The sequence below is a fragment of the Xiphophorus hellerii genome, chromosome 12, assembly GCF_003331165.1.
Source record: "Xiphophorus hellerii strain 12219 chromosome 12, Xiphophorus_hellerii-4.1, whole genome shotgun sequence".
In the NCBI taxonomy this organism is placed as follows: domain Eukaryota; kingdom Metazoa; phylum Chordata; class Actinopteri; order Cyprinodontiformes; family Poeciliidae; genus Xiphophorus; species Xiphophorus hellerii.
The window spans coordinates 30,291,976-30,314,397 of NC_045683.1; the positions used below are offsets into that span (position 1 = coordinate 30,291,976).

The 22,422-nt window shown below is 40.8% G+C and overlaps 4 protein-coding genes across 4 annotated transcripts; 2 read left to right on the forward strand and 2 right to left on the reverse strand.

Annotated features, from left to right (window-relative positions):
* The first annotated feature begins 1,043 nt into the window (after nucleotides 1–1,043).
* c8h22orf15 (chromosome 8 C22orf15 homolog) lies at nucleotides 1,044–4,175 on the forward strand. Its single transcript, XM_032577659.1, has 5 exons — nucleotides 1,044–2,164; nucleotides 2,246–2,332; nucleotides 3,182–3,304; nucleotides 3,594–3,668; nucleotides 3,747–4,175. Exons 1-5 carry the CDS (start codon nucleotides 2,140–2,142, stop codon nucleotides 3,854–3,856), a joined length of 420 nt encoding a protein of 139 aa, XP_032433550.1. The 5' UTR covers nucleotides 1,044–2,139; the 3' UTR covers nucleotides 3,857–4,175.
* A 568-nt stretch (nucleotides 4,176–4,743) lies between these two features.
* upb1 (ureidopropionase, beta) lies at nucleotides 4,744–11,562 on the forward strand. Its single transcript, XM_032579800.1, has 10 exons — nucleotides 4,744–4,979; nucleotides 5,794–5,965; nucleotides 6,083–6,170; nucleotides 7,489–7,583; nucleotides 7,662–7,820; nucleotides 7,899–8,068; nucleotides 9,034–9,115; nucleotides 9,192–9,234; nucleotides 9,597–9,751; nucleotides 11,281–11,562. Exons 1-10 carry the CDS (start codon nucleotides 4,876–4,878, stop codon nucleotides 11,362–11,364), a joined length of 1,152 nt encoding a protein of 383 aa, XP_032435691.1. The 5' UTR covers nucleotides 4,744–4,875; the 3' UTR covers nucleotides 11,365–11,562.
* Nucleotides 11,563–12,012: 450 nt separating this feature from the next.
* On the reverse strand, nucleotides 12,013–16,196 carry gucd1 (guanylyl cyclase domain containing 1). The gene is made up of 6 exons (XM_032579505.1): nucleotides 15,867–16,196; nucleotides 15,652–15,736; nucleotides 15,315–15,480; nucleotides 15,143–15,234; nucleotides 13,730–13,971; nucleotides 12,013–13,187 (listed from the first exon to the last, which is right to left on the reverse strand). The coding sequence occupies exons 1-6, from the start codon at nucleotides 15,871–15,873 to the stop codon at nucleotides 13,096–13,098; spliced, it is 684 nt and encodes a 227-aa protein (XP_032435396.1). The 5' UTR covers nucleotides 15,874–16,196; the 3' UTR covers nucleotides 12,013–13,095.
* A 927-nt stretch (nucleotides 16,197–17,123) lies between these two features.
* p2rx4b (purinergic receptor P2X, ligand-gated ion channel, 4b) lies at nucleotides 17,124–22,422 on the reverse strand. The gene is made up of 12 exons (XM_032577709.1): nucleotides 21,903–22,422; nucleotides 21,667–21,814; nucleotides 21,515–21,586; nucleotides 20,649–20,721; nucleotides 20,469–20,565; nucleotides 20,301–20,381; nucleotides 20,059–20,200; nucleotides 18,582–18,718; nucleotides 18,401–18,494; nucleotides 18,241–18,306; nucleotides 18,058–18,162; nucleotides 17,124–17,336 (listed from the first exon to the last, which is right to left on the reverse strand). The coding sequence occupies exons 1-12, from the start codon at nucleotides 22,043–22,045 to the stop codon at nucleotides 17,304–17,306; spliced, it is 1,191 nt and encodes a 396-aa protein (XP_032433600.1). The 5' UTR covers nucleotides 22,046–22,422; the 3' UTR covers nucleotides 17,124–17,303.

Consider the following 22,422-nt stretch of genomic DNA (forward strand, 5'->3'; position numbering starts at 1 on the left):
GACTTTTTTCTTCAATAAATCATTCATCAAGCCCTTTGAGACGTCATGCTCTGCTGCTGACCTGCAGAATCTCCTCAGCTGGATCATCTGAACGCCACACTGTCAATATCACACTTACTGGTTAATGGTTCTTTCTTTTTGTTAGAACAAAAACTGAACATAAGATACGTAGAGCAGAGATGCATAATATTGGATTTTTGGTCGATATACAATATGGTGATATACTAAAAATCATTTGGCTGATAATCGATATATTCCCGATTTTATTTTTCTATACCTACTTACTGAAAGTATATAACTTTCTCTACTGAGGAATTAAAGTACTACATTGTCTTTGATCATTCAGCCTGCTACCAAATGCAAATGCTAAAAATGATGCAACACTTTCAACTTGCATTATGTTTAATGTCAACATTTATTTATGACATCAGCTCTCTCTAAGACAACGACGACACTCACACCGCAAATTTGTGAATCTTCGCAAAACGAAACTCAACCTGCTCACAAGGAACAAGTGAAAAGCACATCAGTCGTGAATTAATACTTAACAGTTTCTTATGATGCTGTTCTGTGATGCAGGCACCATCGTCACTGGTCTGTCATATAAAAGTAACGCCTTTTATATCAGTGAATTATTTTGATGGAATGGCCGATATTAAATTCTACAGGAAGTATCGGCCGATACAGATACCATGCCGATGATATCGTGCATCCCTAATGTAGAGTCATGATAAGAAGAAAGCACATCGTGTCCTTAGAGGTTTTATGTATCAGGGGGAAATAACATCTAAGCTAAAGTGTAGAAAAGGCCAAAACGGAATTTTGTTCAAAAGCCACAACATGGGACACGGATCCAACTGAGGGATTCTTCATAAGCCACTCCCCAACCAGAGACAAAGTCTCTGACCTGGACTAAAGAGAACAGAGACTGGGTTATTACATAGTGGTCCAAAGTCCTATTTTCAAATTTAAAAAAAAACAACAACAAACAGTTTTGTCATTTTATTTAGAATTCAAGGTACCTGAGTCTGGAGGAAGAGTGGAGCTTCCCTCTGCTGACAAGCATTATTTTCATTTTCAAGCAGGACATGATACTCACCCACTCTGCCAAAAGTACAGACCTGCTTTACTGACCATGATTTCACAGCCATTGGTTGGGCATTGGCCTCAGCTCCACCCCTCAGTGGATGGAAGTGGTATTCAGCTCCGGGCCTCTGTAGGGCCGACGTCCTGCAGCTTTAAGATCCGTCTCTGGTCCAACATGCCTGAACCAAATGGCTGAATTACCTCCTCACTTTGCTCACACAAACAAAGAATTTGACTTCAGTTTAGTTTTTGCAAATAGCACCCTGTAGGCCTGAAGGTACAATTGAAACAGTTTGTGTCCAGGATATGTGGGGTCTGCAGAGATGTTAGGTGACCTTTTCTTGATCCTAGACAAGTCCTGGAAGAATGAAATGGTAAGATCTCCTCTCTGCAGACCTCATTGGTCATTGCATTCTGGTCCTGAAATGTTTTATGTTGAACTAAACCAAACTGGATAAACACAGAACTGACTAAATTATGGCAGAGCATATGATGAGGAAGCAAAGTCTCTGCTGGGCCTTCTTCTGTGTGTTAGGATCATCTCAGGTCAGGAGAAAAGCTTGGTTCCTCTGAACTGGAAGCGATCTACAGCAGACATGCCGTAGTTTAGGACTCTTGTAATGCTGTACGGACTGCACAACCTGCAAATACGGACTGGATTCTTTACCCAGCATGAGCAGCGAAACTATAAAGTCCATTCTTTCCCTCAGTCTTGGCATCACCGACCAGTAAACATCGACGAGAGGCAGAGAGCCAGACTTTCTGTTTGTAGAGACTCCATGGACACGAGCATCAGCAGGTCTTTGTCTCATTTACAAGACTGGAGCTTTGTGAAGGAAAAGAAGAGGTGAATTCAGGGAAGTGTGTGTGTGTGTAGTTAGCTGGGACATTCGTTCACTTTAGCACTGAGTTCGTAGGAAACAAAAAGCGCGCACCGCAAGAGGGAGCGGTTTTCTGTGTGGATTTGGTGTCTGTTCTGGACTCTGCGTTACATTTCAGCTCGTGGCTGAGTTGGTTGGAGCTGTGGAGCCGAAACACAGCCGGCGCTGGAGGATGTTTGTCACTGTCCTGTTTGGAGGTCAGAACATTTCCTGTACTCAGATTGCAACACTGTTGATTTCTGCTGTTGCTGGTTTGACGAAGGAGCTTATCTTGGCAGACGGCAGGATGGAAATGTTAAACCTAAACTGTAAACTGGTCAACTTCATTCATCACCTGAAGGAAAAGTGTGGCCTGGACTTCAAAGGTAACTGAACGGGTCAGTCATGGCTCCAAATTAAACTATTTAACATGAACGTTTAACCAAACAAACTTCTGTTTTCAAACTTTCATTTTCATTCATGCAGTAGTTTTTGAACTCCTTGGACTTTTTCTATTTTCTCATGTTACAGCCAAAACCTTCAATGCATACTGTTGGGATTAACGTGTAAAATAAACACCTGTTACGTGATGAAGAAAAATTATACATAGTAGAAAATTTGCGTTCGGCTCCCTGAGTCAATTGAATCTTATTTAACTGCAGTTTCTCCTCCAAGTCTGTCAACATCAGTGATCAAGTCTTGACACAAGTTTTCAAGGAGATTCAGGTCTGGACTTTGAAAATGCATCTGACAGGAGTTGACCTGTCAACAGATTCTTTCATCTGAGCGGCGGATCGCAGACATTTTCTAAAAATGTGGACATTTCTGAGTTTGAAAGGTTGGACATTTTCTAAAAAAAAAATTAAAAAAAATAAAAAAGGTATCATTTCAGAAATTTTCTTGGAAAAAACAAGAAAAAATTTTGTTCAAAAAGCTAAAAAAAAAATTACCGTTGCAAATTTTCTGAGTTTGTAAAAAACCTTTCAACTTTTGAAAATTTTATGAGAAATTGTATGAGATACAATTTCACACACACACACCCCCACAGACAGTTGGTAAGTCATTTCAGTTTATTAAGAGGAGTTACAGCATCACTACAGTTGATGCTACAGTCCGCATAAACCTCAGAAATGTACCGCTGCGCCCCTGACAGTCGTACATTTCAGTAACCTGAACTTAGAGTAACATTTGCACCATTTTTTGGACCTGTCCTCAGCCGAACCTTCCCTCCGTAGAGCGCGTGGAGCTGATGGACAGCGGGGGCCGCGTGATGAACCTGGAGCCGCTGCAGCACAGCGGGGCCCCGGCCGGCAGCGTGCTGGCAGCCAGGCGGCTCTACGTCCTCCTGCGGGTCTGCCGTGAGTCCGCCTCGCCCGCTCCGCTCCGTCAGCACGTCTTCAAAGGAGCAACTGCTCAGATCTGCAAAGCTTCCTCAAAGCGGGATCAAGTCTGAGCAGACTTATCAGATCCCATCGTTATCAGATCGAGAACACAAAACACAATTAGGATTAGAGGTTTCACAGGGAACCTGAAGTGAAATACTGCACATGTTGCTGCCCCGATGTTTTGTTTTTGAAGCCACGTGATGCTGAAGGGCAGCAGCTGACTGCTATGGGTGTTTATGATTTTTTTTTTTTTTTTTCCTAGAAGGAAATGAAGAATCGGGGGATTGCAAATATGTCTCTCTCCTGAACAACACCGAGAGCCACCCGGAGTTTACAGGTGATGAAAACTACTAGTGGCTCGTTAGGTCCCCCTGCTGGCCAAATCATTTTCTGACGCCTGTTGTGTTTATTGCAGAACTGCTGAGGAAACTATCAAATCCCAACCAAGAGACAGAGAGAAATGTCAGAAGGTTGCGGACACAGAGGAGTAAAAACATCTCAACTGACAGGAATAAGAAATCTTAAATATTTATAATTTCATTTCCTTATTGTTCCTTAGCTTGTAATGTTGGTTTTCACATCAAAAAGTGAACCGCCGTCTCTCACAGCATATTATTAATCAAAACCAACAGGTTAAATGTTTCCACTGTTAGTAATCGGCTCTGTCAACTGATATGTAACGTACCGATTTATGTAATGAAAGAAGTTTATATTAACACCAACCAAAGTGTAATGTCTACTTTTGCTTTCAAGACGCACTCTGTGTTACAGCCACTGTTAGATTTTCTAAACTCAGCACATCTCCAGTCACTGTAGTATATTAAAGTTTTCTGCTCTCCCTCTCCATTTGTGCATACGTTGTAAATTTCTGCTGCTGCTAAAATGAGTGTCTGGCTCCAGGTCGGTGCGTCTCCTTGTTGTCGTCTCATGACAACAAGAGACTAAGGTCCAGTGAATCTCACTGTGATCCATATGGAGTAACGTGACTGACCAGCAGCAAATAGAGCAGGACTGTGGTCTACCTAAAATATTCTGGTCGTCTAATTTTTTCTGTCACTGCAGCTTTAAATCATTTTCAATATGTCTGTACCAGCTTTGCATATCGAGGAAACAAATAGTAGAAGTTTTAGGAAGAAATATTGTAATTTGTTATTATTATTTATTTTCAACATGTCGCTAAACACAATTTGAAGAACATGAATTTTCAGACTATTAGGTTAACGCAGAAAAACAACAACAAAAACCCCTTAAGTTTCACCATAACAACAAATGTAAATAAACATCCAAATATTCTGGTATAGCTTTTACTATACCAGAAAAAGTATAGTGGAGCCACTCCGAGATTATCAATGCCCCCCCCCCATTGCAAAACTTTCTAGAGACGCCCCTGTCTGCGCATCCAGTTCGGCCAATGACCAGCTGCGGCTGCTGCTGGGAAAACACAGATAAGCTGCACAACGAGTGAAACACGAGCAAACAGAGACAGGAACCCCGAGGACACCAGGCGCTGCCGCGGAGGTGCAAGCGCAAAGAAGTCGCAAAAAATGTCCGCATGTGAGTTTGAGTCGCTGGAGAAATCTCTGGAGTCCCACCTTCCGGAGGCCGAGCTGGCGGAAGTGAAACGTCTCCTGTTCGGGAGAGAAACGCCGTGAGTTCTTCGTTCATTGCATTTCTGTTCATGTTGCTGATAGAGCTGTGATTTTTTTTTTTAACTCTCCGCTTGTTCCAGGTAAATTATTATTCTGCAGGGCGGACTTTGGTCAGGGCCCCTCGGGGCTGCGAAACAACACGCAGAGGGAGAATGAACAGCTGAAACGTTCAAACAATATTAAATCATAAGTAGGGCGAATGATTTGAACTCATTTGTTGGCGCCGCTGGTAAAAACGTGCAAAAACCCTTAAAAATAAAATGTCCACAAAATATGATTTGGTCCAGCTCAACATTTTCTTTCTTTTAATGCTGAAATTCAACCCTACATGTCAAAAATTCACTTTCGATGGCCGTGTCCCTAAAGTCAGCTGCAGATTCGTGAAGAACGAGTCAAATCTTACTCTGATTCTCCCAACATTTTGTTTAACTTGTGATATTTTTGGCATCTTTGACCTTCGAACCCTCTATGTAGCTTCATGCTCCATTACTGTCAACTGGGCATCTTTAAAAGGATCATTTCCCAGTTTTCTTGGCAGATCCATCGGAGTGATTAGGAAGTGTTTCTGACCAGCTTTGTTTTTTTCAAAGTTTTTTTCTGGCATCAAATCGTGTCAGATTTCTGTGATGCCAAGAGAGAGAGCATTTTTTTTCTTCTCAGCTCAAGTGACGTGTTTTGTCAAAGACACTTCATTCCTTTAGCCTGGGTTAATGTTCCAGTCAACCATTCCAACTCCTGGAAGAGCCTTTCTGTGCAGCATGATGCCGCCGTGCTTCCCTGCTGGGCTCAGGCAGGACTCTGATGTTTTCACAGGAAGTTGGCTCTCCCATCCTGCGCCGTGGAAGCTGCAGCCGAGCGCCGGTTTGAGCTGAAAGGCTACACGTTCGACGCTGCGCAGGAGCAGCTGAGGCCGCCCAGAAGAGTCCGAGTGGGCCTGGTTCAGCACCGCATCGTCCTGCCTACCGACGCCCCCATCCTGGACCAGGTCAGCACCACACGTTTCAGATCCAGACGCGGCCAAAGGCCGGCGGATCCGTTTCTCAGTGGTCCAGTGTGGAACGTGCTGGATTGCAGACATGAAATCCTCTCCTGCTGCTCGCAGGTCGGCGCCACGCACAGCCGCGTCGGGGAAATCGTGGAGGTAGCCGCCATGTGTGGCGTTAACGTCGTCTGCTTCCAGGAGACCTGGAGTGAGTTCACACGGCTAATACACTCACGGCCAGCGGTTGATCAATGAGTTAATCTAAAGCTGATTGAGCTTATCGATTGACTGACGACTAATTAGTAAGTGGCAATTTTCTTAAAGGGTTGAGTTTTCTCTTGTGTCAACAGAGCTGACTGTTGATGAAGGGCAACATTTTTATATTCTGAATTTAAAAAAAAAAAGAACAAAACATTATTTTGTGCTACCTGTATTAAACACTGACTGAATAAGCTTTTACTTATTTAAACAGTATAATAGGACAAGAATAAAGTGTAACACAGATAGAAGTGCCATCTGTGGTTACTCTTGAAGGAAGGCTAAAGACTTCGCTCCATGGAGAGCATTAAAACTGCATTATGTAACTTTTATTAAAAATAAACTTCATATTTGTTTCATATTCATATTTGTTCAGATTGCCACCGTGTCATGACGGCATGGTACAAGACAGATAATTTGTGATAACATCAGTCTCCTCCCTGAGCTCCCGACCAAAAACAACCAATCAGAGCCAGGAGGAGGGTCTTAGCGCTGTCAATCAACCTCATGTTCTCACTGCTAAATGTGCTAATGGTGGAGAAGCAACTTACCGTTAAAGGAAAACAAGGACATAGGTGGTCATCGCTGACAGAGAAACCAGGGGACTTGGGGTAAAGGGGGAAATAGAGGTCGTTTATTTCCAACTCCTGACTCTGATTGGCTGTTTCTGGTTAGCACTGGGAGAAAGCTTATCCGTCTCATACTATACTGTCACGACATGTTGACAGTTTTAACAAACATAAAAGCTAATTAAAAAAAAAAAAATTAATCTTACATTCTGCAGCGTTAGTTCATGACAGCCCTGTAAACCCACCTCACTTAGTGGTATGTTTTTTCCATCAATTTTTCTGCATTATCCCTTCTGCTTTTCTGTCATCCCATCCTTGCCTTCGTAGCACATCAGTAATTTGACGCTGCTCCGCCATGCAGTTCGGCCGAAGTGCCTCTGTTTAGTTATAAGCTTAAGGCGAGTGTTAATATTTTTCAAAACAGAACCGCATAAAACGTATTTTGCCTCCCACGCCAAATTCTGTTTGGATTGTGTCTCTTGCCCGTTCTGGTATGGCCCCGCCATCTTTATTTCTGTATCCACTGGCTCCGCTAAACGATGACCAACGGCTCCCTCTGCTGGTTGCCAAACTACAACACTAAAAGAAGGTCTGAGCGGACGGTATTAGTTAATCGACTGGAACTAACTTTAATCTAATAGACCATTAAGTGTTTGTAAAAATATTCATGACACATGAACCGGGTCTTTGTGTTTACAGCCATGCCGTTTGCTTTCTGCACTCGGGAGAAAGAGCCGTGGACGGAGTTTGCAGAGTCTGCAGAGGAAGGGAACACCACGCGGTTCTGCCAGGAGGTGAGATAACCCAACGTTGCTGGCGCTAAGGTAATACGACGCGCAACCCTTGCTCCTCTTTCTCATCCTGCCTGCTAGCTCGCCAAAAAATACAACATGGTGGTCATCTCCCCAATTCTTGAGCGAGAGGAGCTGCACAGCACTCTGTGGAACACAGCGGTGGTGATCTCCAATTCAGGAAGCGTGCTGGGGAAGAGTCGGAAGAACCACATTCCCAGGGTCGGAGACTTTAACGAGGTTAGCAGCAGGCACGCCATGAGCTCCCTGCAGCTGTGGAGCTCAGCAGAACACTTGTGTTTCGCTCCTCACCCTTAGTCCACGTATTACATGGAGGGCGACACGGGCCACACGGTGTTCCAGACGCAGTTCGGGAAGCTCGCTGTGAATATCTGCTACGGGCGCCACCACCCACTCAACTGGTTCATGTACAGCATGAACGGAGCGGAGATCATCTTCAACCCCTCTGCCACCGTTGGAGCTCTCAGGTAGGAAACGGGATGAGAGAGAGAGAGAGAAAAAGAAATTTATAAATAATGATTTGACTACGAGTTTCTGCTGCTCTGTGAGTTCTTCTTCCAAGAATCTATTTCAGCCTTCCCACGTGTTCTGATGTCAACGATGATTAAATGTTTATTTTGAACATGTGAAAAAGCAAATGTCATAGAAAAATGATAACTTAAATACGAATACAAATTTTCATTGAGGCTGGTCTCAAACTGGTTGATTCTCTTCAGAGTAACTTAATTAGTAAAATGGGTTTCCTATTTACAGTTTTAACAGTCCTTAAAAAGCCTCATCTGTCAATTCCAAATATGTCTGATACCGATTTTTTTTTTTGTGTGTGTGTGTGGAATGTTACTAAATATAGCAAGAAAGTCAACAAGTTGGCAGCGGTGGAGCAACTATTGTTGACCACATGTGCACACTGTCAGTAAGTCCTCTCTCACGGCAGAGGAAAACAGGACAGTGGCTGATTTTCAGACCTTAGCGGAGGTAGATTTACCATGGCGTATTAGGGTCATTGTCGATGGGAAACTAAAAGAAGTACATTTCTGCCAAAAAACTCAAATTCTCTAGAAAAAAACAAGGATATTTCTAAGCTCCAAAAGTTTAAAATTACCTAGAAATGTTGAGATTAAAAACCATGGTGGATAAACAGTTTCCCTGAAATAGCAAGTTGTTTCTCCGTCATTGGCACATTGAGTACACAACGTTGATTGACAGCGCTAAGACCCGCCTCCTTTCTTTGATTGGTTGGTTGTTGACCGGGAGCAGTACGTTTCGTCAGACGGCAGTAGCAGCTCAGGCAGGACGTGGACTAGCTTGATTTTGTTAGGGTTAGGGCTATATTTTGTGCAGCTTTAATGACATTTGAAAACCGAGTTTGTTCTTTATTGTTGCCAGTGATTGCCTCTGTTTGTGTACGGAAAGCTGTGTTTGTCCTCCACAGTGAGCCCATGTGGCCGATCGAGGCCAGGAACGCAGCGATAGCCAATCACTGCTTCACGTGTGCCATCAACCGTGTTGGGACAGTGAGTTTCTGCAGCACTAGCTGACGTTGACTCAGGAGAACAGATTTAATCATGTAGGAAAATGTGTTTTCAACAGGAACACTTCAAAAGTGAATTCACATCTGGAGATGGAAAGAAAGGTACAGTTCTCTCAAATTTAGAATGTTTTTGTGTTTTTCATAACATTTCAGCAACACGAAGTAGTTATAGCAGCTACCTCGAATGTTTTGTTGTAACCTTATAGGAAGCTGATACTTTATCACAAGTCTAGTCAAAGTATTTATATCTCTTTGACCTTCTCACATTTTATTTTATTCCACTCCGCAACTTCAGTATAATTTAGTTTGAATTTATGTGATAAACCAACCCAAAGCACGATCTATCGCATAAAATACAGCGAAGTTTGTTTTTGTAACCTGACAAAATGTGAGGAAATCTCCCACCAAAAGAAACGTTTATAAGACAACAACAACAACAACAGCTCTTGTGCTTTTCCTTCCAGCTCACCATGACTTTGGTCACTTCTATGGGTCCAGTTATGTGGCTGGTCCTGACGGCAGCCGCACCCCGGGCCTCTCCAGGACCCGTGACGGACTGCTGGTGGTGGAGCTGGATCTGAACCTCAACAGACAAGTCAGCGACAAATGGAGCTTTAAGGTAAAACATTCAGTCTCCTTCAGAGAGCTATCGATTTTTAGTTTAATAATTCAGTGCAGAAAGTGACAAAAAGTGAAAGTCGTATTAAAATGATCACTCAGACCGACGTATTCCAGACATTTTGTCTTGTTAATTTTTTGATGATTATGGCTTAGAGTTGACAGAAACTTAAAATTCAGTTTCTCAAATAATTTGATTACATCATACTAATAAAGTAAACTTTTAATAGAGAGGCGTCACTTGTAGAAAAACATATTCATGTACCGTACAGTGCTCTCAGTAGATCTGTGATCTGCTGGAAAATGAAATCTGCATCTCAGTTAGGAGTGGGCGATATGGACTTAAATGTTTTATAGATATCCTGTGGTACTATTGTGATAACAATAAAAGTGACACATCAGTCAAAGTCCCACAAAAGCAAATATGGTTGAGAAACATTACAATTTGTAATGCGCTTCTCTAGAACTCCGGTCACATTAAGACGTGTGATTTATATCACTAATCTGCAAACTGTAACAATCATGTTTTCAATTTTATTGATTTTTAATGATACACCTTAATTATACAATGAGGAAAAGTGGTTAAAATAAATAAATATAACAATCCAGACAATAAGGACAGGTTTACAACATTTTAAACTTCATTTATTGGAATTTATCTAAATCAAAATTGATCACAATAAAAGATAAACAATACGATAAATTCAGACCCCTGATCGCCACAAAACTGTTCAGGAGACGGAAGCAAGCTAAGAAAATTTGACAGAGGTTAGCACCGTCAGTCGCCCCAAGAGCTAAAACTGAAGGGAAATGAACTTCTCCTGTTTCACATCTCATCCAAAATCTGATCAGAAACAAGAGAAGTCCAGCCTCCGTCCAGAAAAGCACTAGTGGTTGTAAAGTCCTGGACAAACTTGCCTCATATGCAATCCATGTACATGTTGCATCTCAATTTTCTGGCAGTTCTTTCACACTTCATCCTTCCACTCAACTTTCCAATGACATGCTTGGTTGCAGCACTCAACAGGGAGTTTTTAGGATTTTTTTTTTTTTTTTAGCAGCGATGTTTTGTCATTTTCCCATCTTGTTGAAGGAAGTAATTGACCAACAGCAGCTGTCAACATACCTAAAACATGGCTTTAAGATTTTATTAATCAGAATCTTTTGGTGATATTTTGATTTCCTGATCGTCCAGGTGTTGGATTTCCATTAGATGAAAGTCATAATCATCAAAATGAACAGTACAGGCTGCAGGGAAGCAGATGAGCCACATATGGAGACTATGAGACTTCTGGCTGCCTCTTTCCAGCATAACATTTCATTAAAGGTCACTTATGCTACAAAAAAATGTAACACAAAAAATAAAAAACACTAGGAAATTATTTGAGTATATCTGTCTGTAATTAATCTAAATGTCTATACATTTTAAGACACGTCTTTTTGACCTCTAATACTAAATGGTTATTAGTATAATGACTGCATTCTCATCTACAGTTCAACTGATTCTGCTTCCTGTACCTTATTTTGCAGATGACTGGGCGGTATGCAGAGTACGCAGAAAAACTGGGAGAGGCTGTAAGACCTGACTTCAAACCCAAATTAATAAAGGAGTAGAACGCATTTCCTCACAAAGAGCAGCACCCTCTATGATCAAGTGATTGTTCAGTTCAGTAAAAATCTGCTTGGAGATTTAATGCAGTCACTTCTGATAGCAAGTAAAGGCACCCTGGTCACAACATATGCAAGTGTGTGGTAAATTAACTATAAGCTGGTAATTAATAAATTAAAGGGTCCACTTGGGTTGGACTAAATTAAAAAAAAAAATCTTTTCATAATTTATCCTCCTTTAGTTGGGTAAAAAATTATTTTTTTTAAAGGGGCAGTATTATGTTTTCCAAGCATATAAGTGTCATTTTATAGCAGAATCAAGTAACTGTGTTACCTTCAGTTGCTATAAAAAAGATATGTATAAATATCAAATATGACTCAAAAGAAATTTGACTTTGAAATTGAGCCTCTGTCTCTTTAAAAAGTCCTGCTCTGTCTGAAGCTCCGCCTTCAGGAAGTCATTCAGCTGTCTTGCCCAGCTGAATGGTTGCCAAGGGAGATTAAAGGATTTCTCAAAATGCATGAAATAATCAGAGCAACACTCCAGGCATGTTTTTGATGACATAACATAACCATCAAAAAAGTGAATTTTACATAACACTGCCCCTTTAAGATATTTTGTTGACTACCTAAAGAGACAGACTGAATGCAGCATGTGTGGAAATCTTTTAATTACAGCTCATAATAAATGCAGTTCTATGTTTTTAAAAAAAATAAAGATTGTGGTTTTAAAACGTGCTGTTTGTTTCCACCAGAGAGCACGAGCAGACGGCGCGGACATTTTGTAGCACTAGAAAAAGATTCACTTTTAAATAACACAATCGAGTCTGGTATGAAAAAACAAAACAAAAAGAAATGTAGTGCAAAGACGTATATACATTACCGCAACTTAAAAAAAATAAATAAATAAAATTGAGAGGCAATGAGGAAAATCACCTAGAGTTAGTAGAATCCATCCGATCGACATCGACCAGAGACAAATCGCTTTGACTCGTGTCGTTTCTCCAGTAAAGTTAGTGAACCCAACAAACCTTTGTCTCTCGGTGTCGCGCGGAGTCCGGCAGACAGAACACACTGTGTTGATCCAGAGCTGGTACGCTTCAGAACGTTGAATACCTGAGACGATCAAAACACCGCCACGCTCCGTTTTCCCTGTTCCTAGACTCTTGTGGATGAAAAGGGAGCGGTGGGGTCTTCCTAAAAGGCAGGTAGAGGCGAGGCTGGAGGGCAGAGGGGGTTAAAGGTGAGCAGCTTCACATCAATAACAAACACAACAAGTAGAGTAAATGCACAATACTCTCAGTCATGAAGAGAAGCCCTGAATATGCGCATGTCAGTCCCTGGTAATTCACATTCGACGCCCCGTTTTCCCCAAATAATTCCTCCAAACTCCGAGGAGTTTTAACGGCTCGACTGATCCGCTGAGCGGGAACGGTTGTAGACGTCAAAATTAAAATGAGTACAATTAGTACAGTAAAATACTGTACTATGTCACAGTAACACTCTGCTCATCTTACGCAGTGGAGTAGAAAAATAATTCATCTGAGATGAAGAGGTTTTGGCTTGTGAACATTTACATCCATCAGTGGGGTGAACTGTTGAGGTGTGGAGCGAGATGGGAAGAAAAAAACAAAAGCTGGCTGTAGTTCTGGCAGCAGACCAGAGGTGGCGCCGCTGGACCTGGGAGCTGCTGCGGTCAGGCTGATGATGAAGAGCCAAGGTCGTTATCGTTGTCCATCAGCTCTGTTTGAAGACGAAGAGGATGTCCTCATCTGTTCCGTAGCTCCGCCTGGCCTCCTCAAAGTTACCAACGCTGGTGCAACACACACCTGGATAACACACGCACACACACACACACACACGAAGGTTAAAAACAATAAGTGTTAGTAGGAGTTAGTATTAGTTTGAAAAACAGTATGAAGGCTGCAACTAATGATTATTTTAGTAATCGATTATTATATCAATACATTTTTAAAGCAAAAGAATATTTTCTTGCCTAAAACGCAGTAACATTTCTCTAGTGAATGTTTGCTCATTTGTAGCAAAGGATGCTTCAAACAACATGTGGAAAGCTCCTTTCTGCTTGACTTGTCACTACAGTGTGGAGCTGATTGTTTTTTCTATTAACTGAATAATAACTGGGTAGCAAAAGGTGCTTAACAACTGAAAATGAGCATTGCTTAAATGCTGCCTGCAGCCTAATGAAAATGAAAAAGTCGGATTTTAGAAGTTAAACTGTTCTATACAGTTTCACACAAGGAGGAAGCAGCAGTTTTTGATCAGTCTTATCAACGTCTGGTGAAAACTAAGCATGAACCGACACAGAACTGTGAAACCGCATTCCCCCTGTTGAACAAACTAGGTCACTCACGGTCGTTGTACGCAGGGTTGTTGTAGAAGACGCAGCCGGAGGTCCTGTTGAAGCCGCACACGACCACAAAGTGGCCCTGGTACTCCGGCTTCCTGCAGAAACACTTCTGCCCCACGGGCAGGAAGCAGCAGTATTTGACGGGCGAAGAGCACGACTCGCACGTCAGGACAACGGCGTTGACCAGCACGATGGCCACGTGACCCTGCTCCAGATGAGACTGGATTTCCTGAATGGTTACTGAGCTAGAAAAAAAAAAGAAAAGCAAAACTTGATTATTGAGCAAAAGCTGGCAGCGAAACTGTGGATGGAGAGAGAAGCTATAGACTCGACAGAATATGATAAACAGCCACAAAGGAAACTGAAAATCTGATATTTTCTAGTTAGAAACGCAGCAGTACTATGTCACAGTAACACTCTTCGGTGTGTATATGGTTACTGAAGGGAAAAACAAACAAACTCGTAACTCCTTTTAGAACCAGTGAGGTGTGACATTAAACCTACAGTTTACTGTTTTGTTTAATTGTTTTGAATAATCTAGTTACAGAACACACTGGATTGGGAAATTTCTCACATACAAATCCTCATCTAAGATGCTAAAGACAGTTTAAAATGTCAGCTGTCATTTGAAATTTGTTTTGGAATAAGAGTGAAAATCCTGCCGAGCATCACTGGCTGCTTTCTAACAAACACCACATATAAATGATGATGAATCAGAAATGCCTTTTCAGGTTCCTCTGTAAATATAGACATATTTAACAACTTAACACATCATTGATATCATATTTTATAGCTATTATTTATTCTGAAATAATCAGTTAAAGGCATTTTCATATGGCAAACTTCTACATTTTAAGGGATGCAAAAAATAAAGAAATTAGCTGTAATCCCCTCATATTTTATTTTTACTACTTTAAACATTTTTTTTTAATTTTTTTTACATTTGCTAAAACGTCACCATGTTCTGACAGAAATGCACCGCTCCCAGTCAATGACAACCAATCAGAGCCTAGAGGAGGGTCTTAGCGCTGTCAGTAACGCTAATGTATGAGCTACTCAACGTGCTAACGGCAGAGAAACAACTTAGTTACAGAAAAACTGTTTGTCCACCGTTATCGGTGGCTATGCTAACTAGCCTTAGCTTTCATGGGAGGCTCAGCTGACGGAGGGAGAAGATGTAGCGTAACAGGAGTTGGGCAGCGAATACATGAATGTTATTATTGCTAAAACCTTCCTCCTGCCTCTTATTGGTTCTTTCTGAATTTCTGTAGTTGGCACTCGGAGAAAGCTGAGGAGCTCAATTTGTTTCAAAGATTATCTGTCAGAAACAACACAGTGACAGTTTTAACAAATATGTAAAAAATAAAAGTTACATACTTTAAAAGGTCTTGAAGAGAGAATAAACAGAAAACTCACCACTTCTTCACCACCACACCTTTGCTTTCCGCCTTGAGGAACAGTCTGTTCACCCGGTCTTCCTCCGTATCGAAATGTTTCTTATAGAACGACTGTGAACCATACCAGAAGACATTCATTCGTGCACAGATCATAGAGAGATTTGAGTGTGCGCTCAGACTCTGGAGCATACCTGGTTTTTAAAGCCTTTATCTACACCAAGAGTCTGCGTGCAAAAGCAGTGTTTGACCCCTAGGTGACACATGAGGTAGGCCAGGTCAATTGTCCACACGCTCTCCGTCAGCCGCAGCTCCCAGCATGCTCTCTGGAACTCCTCATCACTCACCGGGTGCAGGTACCTGTCAGACAACACCCCGGGTTTCACCAAAAAATGACTGACTTTGTTCGTACCGGCAACCCTGAGGCGGTTTCACTTTTACTTTAAACATTTTTCCAGTAGGACAGCTCCGTTAGGTCTCTGATGTGTTCAGTGACTGGTTTCAAAGAATTAATAACAAAGCAAAACTTACTTCAGAACCATCCTGGAGCAGGCTAAGCCACAGTCCCAGTGGTACAGCTGCCGAATGACGGGTACATTCAGCAGGATGGCATCCTCTGAGAAAACCAGCCGTGTTAGTTTCCCTTAACAAAAGGCTCCAGAAAACCATAAAAACCTAAGAGCCCATTAAAGATGTAAAACTTGGTTCATATAAAAGAGTGTTGCTATCAGGTGTGTTTGTCTCACCTGTCATTCTGCTGGCTTCTGTCGTTGTTAGGAGGCCAGCTAAGTCAGGACGAGGTGGGGAGCCTTGTTTACCACACTGAAGGCGGGGTTAGCTTCCCTCATCGATGCTAACAAACTGAGCTGCCCAGCTGTTAGCTTAGCTCCCACTGTAACACCGCTGACATGCTAGCTGCTTACAAATTGAAGACAGCTACTAGACGAACTTCCAGAAAAACACTCAATTATCAACTACAGAAGCAAAACAACAAGAGGGAAGGACGTTACTTCTCCCTCTTTCTCCTGCCTCCCTTCCCAGCTGTTCGCTAGCTTACTCTGAAAAGCTTCTTGTGTTGTCCGGTAGTATTATACCGCCCCCTGCGGTGCGGCGGAGTCTCCCCAAAAGGTACGTAAACAATAATAAACATTTAATTTTTGGATTTTATGGAAAGAATGCGAACGCTGACAGAAAATAGACAATTAACCTAATCATTACATTTGGCAACTTTTATATTCACAAATTTAAGTTTTCATCATCTTCAACATTCATTTATTTTTACAGTTTTAAGAAAATGTAGCTATTTATCCACTATTTCAAAGAGTGCAAACACAAAAGTTGTAAACACATATAAACGTTGTAAGTCATTGACTATTTTTAATTTATCATAATTTCTGTAATGTCTGCTTTCTGTTTGTTAACTTTATTTTGTTTTTGTACCAATGTGTTTACTGTAGAATCCCGGAAAGGTTGCCCTCTTGTCAGTCACGCCGCTTTAGAATTGATCAAGATAGATTGAGGTAAAATGTTTGACCTTTTTAATATTATTTTAATTAATAGAGAACACTTTATCCTGACCAGAAGAGGCATGCCTTAAAATTTTAATAACTACGTATGACAGGAGGAATTACATCAGAACAATGTTACTGATTAATAAGTGACTCTGCAGATTGTGAAATCCTTATCTTAATTTTAAAAAATAGAAAAGAAAAAGAAAACTTGAACAGTAAAACTGAATCATATTATAAAACCTTTTTGTGTGCCCTGTTCAAACACACAAAGATGTACATACATCAGAATAAAAAAAATACATGAATGAATATGTATGCACTGTTGAATCTTCTTTACAGAGAAAATTTATTTGAGTTCTGTTTGTTAATACCTGCATGTGAAATATATTTGGAGTATTCTACAGCCTGATTTGAATTTTGAATGCAACACAATTTTTTAAAAAATGTAAAAGATTTTAAAGGATATTTTGAAAACAACATTTCATCATTTAGTTAGACTTGCTTTATTGTCGCAGGGTGAAGAGGCAGATGGAACAAAAAAAAAAATCACCAGCCTTCCCTTTACACACGTGAGCAGTTTTATTTAAGGCTTCTGACAGTCTATCTGTGACATTTTTAGAGCAAGAATGAATTTATATGAAGAAAATGAATTCTCCTGCTGACTCCAGGCTGCTACTGGGTTCCATATGTTGTGCTCAGTGATGCCTGGATTCAGAAAAAGAAAGAAGGAAAAATAAATCAGATGTTAAAAGTGATTCATACTTTAAGTATCGACACTCGCATACATGCATTTATTTAGTGGTTGGAAAACATTACATAGCTCCTCCGTGTTTAGTTTTAAACACGCAGGAGCTTAAAATGATTGTCATGTGTAATTATTATTATGTGTGTATTTTTATGTGTATGTTTACACTTATAACAATATGAACAAAAGTAAGAGGAATATGCTAAAGATGAAGCTGGTATAATGGAAGCTGGTTCTGCACCAGCCATTGTAGGAAGAAAAAAAGAGAAGAAATGTACACCAAAAAACTCTGGAATTTAGAAATTAATCTTGGAACTTTTGTAGAGAAACTGTGGAAATTTATATTTCAAAAGTAAAAAATGTTGACGTTTCAAACTCAGAAATGTTCATGTTTTTTTTCTTCTAAAAGGCAACACTCAGTTACACAACTTGTTCTCTTGATGAGGGAATAACATTATAACATGATGTAAAGCTCAAAAAAAGTTGATTTTACTTGATACTGCCGCTTTAAGACGTTCCAAAGATTTTTCAGTATGTGTACATGTCCTTATTTAACCATTTTAAGAGCAATATATTAAATACTCCAACTAACTGAAATAGTCACATGTTTCTGTCACTGCTTTTTTCATGGTTAGAGGCTGAAACACGCTAAAGTGCAAAGTATGAGAGAACACCTCTCACCGATTCGGCCTCAGATTCCTCAACCAGATACGTTGATTTCTGTCTGCTGTAAAGCTCTCTCTTCTTCATGCAGGTCAACAAGAACCAGTCTGCAACCATGGGAACCTAATGGGGACATATGAAGATGCTCACATTCTGCTTGTCGCCTATTTGCTGGGAGCAGCAACACACATCTTCACTCACCAAACTCAGAAAGGACAAAGCTGCACCCAGGTTCACAATGGTCGGTACAATTCCAAATTTCCCCGCCTGCAGCGACACAAATTCATCCAAATCAGTGGAAAGTGAACAGAAGCAAAGTTACTCAAGAGTCCTTCTAATTTCATAATCTGCTGAGCCTCACCGTTCCAAACACGATGACGTGAAAACGGATCCCGTACGCTTTGATCAACGTTCTCACTTCCTCTCCCTCTGCCGTCCTGTAGTACTTTGCAAACCTAAAGAAATGGGTTTTATTAGTTTGTTTCCCCAACGTTTGTTCTTTTCCGGAAAAAAAAGAAGGTGTCTATGGAAAACAGATTCACCTGAAGTTGTACCCCGGGGCCACATTGTTGACTGGATGTTTGTTGTCCAGCCTGCGGAAGGTGTACTTGGGATAACACTTCCTTGCCCACCAGTCCAGGTCGCAACTCCAGTCAATAAGAATACCCAGGACACCGCCCTTTAAAACATGCAACGCAAAAAAAAATGATAGAAAAAAAACACAAACACAGAGACAATCACACGACAACGATGGCAAAACAATAAAAAGGCTACGAAATATCCTTACAAATATTATTTAAAAAAATATCATTATCCAGGTACTTTTAAAATGTATCTGAATAATGGTGTAGTTAGCTGTAATTATGGTGCCTTGCAATTAGGCAATAAGCAATAAATCGATTAATGGAACAACATGATAAATTGAAATATGATCAGTTAAAACAAACTCAATAATTTCCAGTTGGGTGACTTATCATTTTTCTCTTTTCTCTCTCTCTCTCTGCTTGTACCAAAAACTGGATGACAAAAAGTCTCATATCTGGTGTTTCGGTCTCAACTAGCGCTTTTTTTTTTTTTAAGGACAATTCTGTTTACAGAAATGTCATAATTCATTTTATTTGTTGTTTTTGTTGTTTTGTTAATTTATTTTGGATATTTAAAATGTCTCCAGGTACAGTGTTAAATGAATTTAAAATGTATTGATCTTTGACAATGTGTTCTTGAATTATTATGACATTACCATAGTATGACATGAAAACAAATATATTTTCACTTATTGAGATAAATTCATGGGACGATTTGTCATGCAGTAAAACTTGTTATCATGACAGGCCTAGTTTCAACAGCTTAACATGTTGGCAGAAAAACTTTAATGTATTTATTTGTGTTTTTTGTGACAAACTAAAACAAAGTTGCACATAATTCTAAAGGGAAAGGAAAATGATTGTCAAAATCAAGTAAACCATATCTGTGAAATGGAAGGAAAACAACACGAGTTTCAAAAGTTGTTCACTTTGTGACGTTATGTTACGTTTAGTCCTTCCAAAGTAACTCAGTTTAGTCTTTTGCTGCAGTGACAGCAGCAGAGTTTTAGCAGACGCATTTACCAGCGCAGCACATCTGAAGACCGACACTGGATGGAGAGCATCAGTGAACAAGTCTGTTTTATTTCTTTGTGTTGCCACATGTTATGAAATGGACTAATGCACAGACTTTGACTGGGACATTCTAATACAAAGTTAGATTTAAATAACTGCACTGCAGATCTGGCTGCATGTTTAGGGTTGTGGTCCTGCTGGAAGGTGGATCTCCACCCAAAGTGTCACCGTCGTCTTTCAGAATTTGGTCTGTTTTCCTTTCTTTTCATACTTATGCACTTCTTTGTTTTGGTCTATTATGGAAAACTGCATTGAAATCCATTGAACTTTGAGTTTGCGGCATGATAAAAAAAAAAAGTGGAAAAAGTCAGAGGGAATGAATACTTTTGAATCCACTGTCAGTGGTAATTATTCTGAGTACCTTCACAGCCATGTCCTGGAAGTCCTCTCCGGCCTCAGAGACGATGTGCTTCAGGCGGAAGATGGGACAGTCGGGGTGCGTTTGGCGGTTGAACTCGCACGTCTTCAGATACGTGGAGTTAATGTGAGACAGTATGTTTCTTCTGGAGGAGGGAAGACAAGCATTTTTGCTAAAATCGCACTCAATAAAACCGCTTCCTGCAGGAGTTGTTTTCTTTCTACATTCAGATGCAGTATGCTCACTTGTGAAGGTTGAACTTTGGGTAGGTGATGCTGTTTTTGATCAGCACAGTGAAGTTTTCAGCCTCCGCCAGAAGTGCTCGCCTGTTCGGCAGGGAAACGGCACAGTTAGCCTCATCTTAAAAACCATAAACCATCCTATAAATCCTGCAGTATGACGTCGGCTCTCACTTGGGTAGGTTGGTGTCTATTTCCAGGGGACACCAGGAGAGAACCTCACAGGTCTTGACAGTGGAGGAATAGTTTTCACACAGTCCTGTCCGTATACCTGAGGGAGAAGGATCGTCATGGTGCATGATGTGATGCTTTGTAAAGCTGGTGTATGAAGGTATATTTGGGCCTGAGGCGTACCATTCCCTCGAGGATCATTATAACCCTCCACACAGTCACAGTCGTCCACACAGGTAGTGGAAGGGGTTGGAAGCTGGAAAGGAAATTTGCAGGGACAATGCTAAAGTTTTTTTTACGTTATTAGAGTTCATTTATGGTTTTCCATGCCTGCCTCCTTTACGGGGGATAAGAAGACAGACCTACAGGTCTTGACTTTAAAGGCTGACGCTGATTCAACAACCGGAGTTAGTTTTGCACTGCAACATAACATAATGTAACCTTTTCCCTGCAGTTTTCTCGAGTTCATTTTCCGTTTTCTCGAGATAATGAGAGAAAACATTTTCTAGAAAACGTTATCTAGTTAAGTTAATCTTCAGTTTTCAGTTAACTTAATTTCCCAATGGTTTTATTGAGATAAAGGGTTAATCTAAAAAAAAAAAAGGAAAATATACTCGTTATCTCAAGAAACGCTTAGAGAAAGAGTACACATGCGGGTACGATCGCTCTCGCCTTAAGTATCTGTAAACTCGTACGTGTGCTGAAAGCAGTTTTCAACAGGACTAACACCAAACACCAGATTGTTGAGATGGTGGGAAAATTTGACAGGGTATCACAGATTGGCTGAACATTACTACTTGGGACTTCCATGATCTGATGTACTGAGCCCTGATGACCAAAAAAGGCCAACCAGTTCAAATAGAAATGAATTACATGGAAATCATGCAAAAGTTTGAAGAACACTGTCCCCATGATTATAGAGATGAAAGTACCTGCAGTGCAAAGAGGGGGGAAAAAACCAGTATCCTTCATTATATTGCTGATAATAACTCAGTTAGAACATGCTCTGGTTGGTAATACATTTAAACACTCTAAACATCTAGTCCTACCTCAGCACAGCGTGACTGGGTTTGCCCGGGGGTCATGACCATGTTCGTCAACACGAAGAATGAATCATCTCCCTGTTGGACAGAGGTCCAAGACTCTAATCACAGTCATTTGGTAGCAAAACTTCAGGCAGAGCCCGGAACATTCCAGATACCTGCGGGGGGATGTTGTAATCCACCACGTCCCAAAAACGAGGCTGCATGTTGGAGATGTTGGTAAAGGCAAAGCCCTTCACTTTAGTCGTGACAGTACTGATGACAGATTCTCTGTCCTGGTACGCTTTCTGCACCACACACACATACCTGCAGCAGGCGGCAGCCATGGTCAAGCTCATAAAACCATAAAAAGTATGGCTATTGTTTTTTGTTTTTTAAAAATGTTCAGACTTACCCCACCACATACAGCAGCACCAAGAACTGCGTGAACCTGAAGACAAATCCGACACGTATGCTGGGAATAATCAGAGTTTTTGACGTTTCATAGTCAAACACATAATGTAGAAAGCCCTGGCAGCAGCCTGTCGACTTGCTCATCGCTGCACCACGTACAATAACGAACTGAGCGATCTCGATAAATGGACAGTTGCTGCCTTTATTCAAATCTTTATATTCAAATCATGCTGGACGTGGACACGTAACACCCAACAGTGGTGTGTTTGAGCAAACCCTTCACAGAAAGGACTGGATAGGTTTTCTTGTCTAGCTCTGTGCTAACAGCTTTCTTGGCATTGATAGATATGTTTGTGTTGCATTGTTTGGGTGAATTGGGTAATTTTGACTTTCATTCTGGTTTGATACTGAAATTGTGTCGCAATGATTTTTCATTGGGAAACGGTAAAACAATTGAAGCCATAAGACAAAACTCTCAAATGTGAAGTGTGGAAAGAGTAAAAAAGGTCAGAAGGCATGTT

Excerpts from the sequence above, each read along its gene's own strand:
- gucd1 (XM_032579505.1), bottom strand. Across the intron at positions 13,972-15,142 it reads GGTGTGGTGGTGAAGAAGTG|CTCAGTAACCATTCAGGAAA; the intron begins GTGAGTTTTCTG and ends TTTTTTTTCTAG. Across the intron at positions 13,188-13,729 it reads CAACCCTGCGTACAACGACC|GTGTGTGTTGCACCAGCGTT; the intron begins GTGAGTGACCTA and ends TGTGTTATCCAG.
- upb1 (XM_032579800.1), top strand. The coding sequence starts at position 4,876 with ATGTCCGCATGTGAGTTTGAGTCGCTGGAGAAATCTCTGGAGTCCCAC. Across the intron at positions 5,966-6,082 it reads ACGCCCCCATCCTGGACCAG|GTCGGCGCCACGCACAGCCG; the intron begins GTCAGCACCACA and ends TGCTGCTCGCAG. Across the intron at positions 8,069-9,033 it reads GCCACCGTTGGAGCTCTCAG|TGAGCCCATGTGGCCGATCG; the intron begins GTAGGAAACGGG and ends TGTCCTCCACAG.
- c8h22orf15 (XM_032577659.1), top strand. The coding sequence starts at position 2,140 with ATGTTTGTCACTGTCCTGTTTGGAG. Across the intron at positions 2,333-3,181 it reads GTGTGGCCTGGACTTCAAAG|AGCGCGTGGAGCTGATGGAC; the intron begins GTAACTGAACGG and ends TTCCCTCCGTAG. Across the intron at positions 3,669-3,746 it reads GAGCCACCCGGAGTTTACAG|AACTGCTGAGGAAACTATCA; the intron begins GTGATGAAAACT and ends TGTTTATTGCAG.
- p2rx4b (XM_032577709.1), bottom strand. The coding sequence starts at position 22,045 with ATGAGCAAGTCGACAGGCTGCTGCCAGGGCTTTCTACATTATGTGTTT. Across the intron at positions 21,815-21,902 it reads GTGCTGCTGTATGTGGTGGG|GTATGTGTGTGTGGTGCAGA; the intron begins GTAAGTCTGAAC and ends CGCCTGCTGCAG. Across the intron at positions 20,722-21,514 it reads CCCAGTCACGCTGTGCTGAG|CTTCCAACCCCTTCCACTAC; the intron begins GTAGGACTAGAT and ends TTTCCTTTCCAG.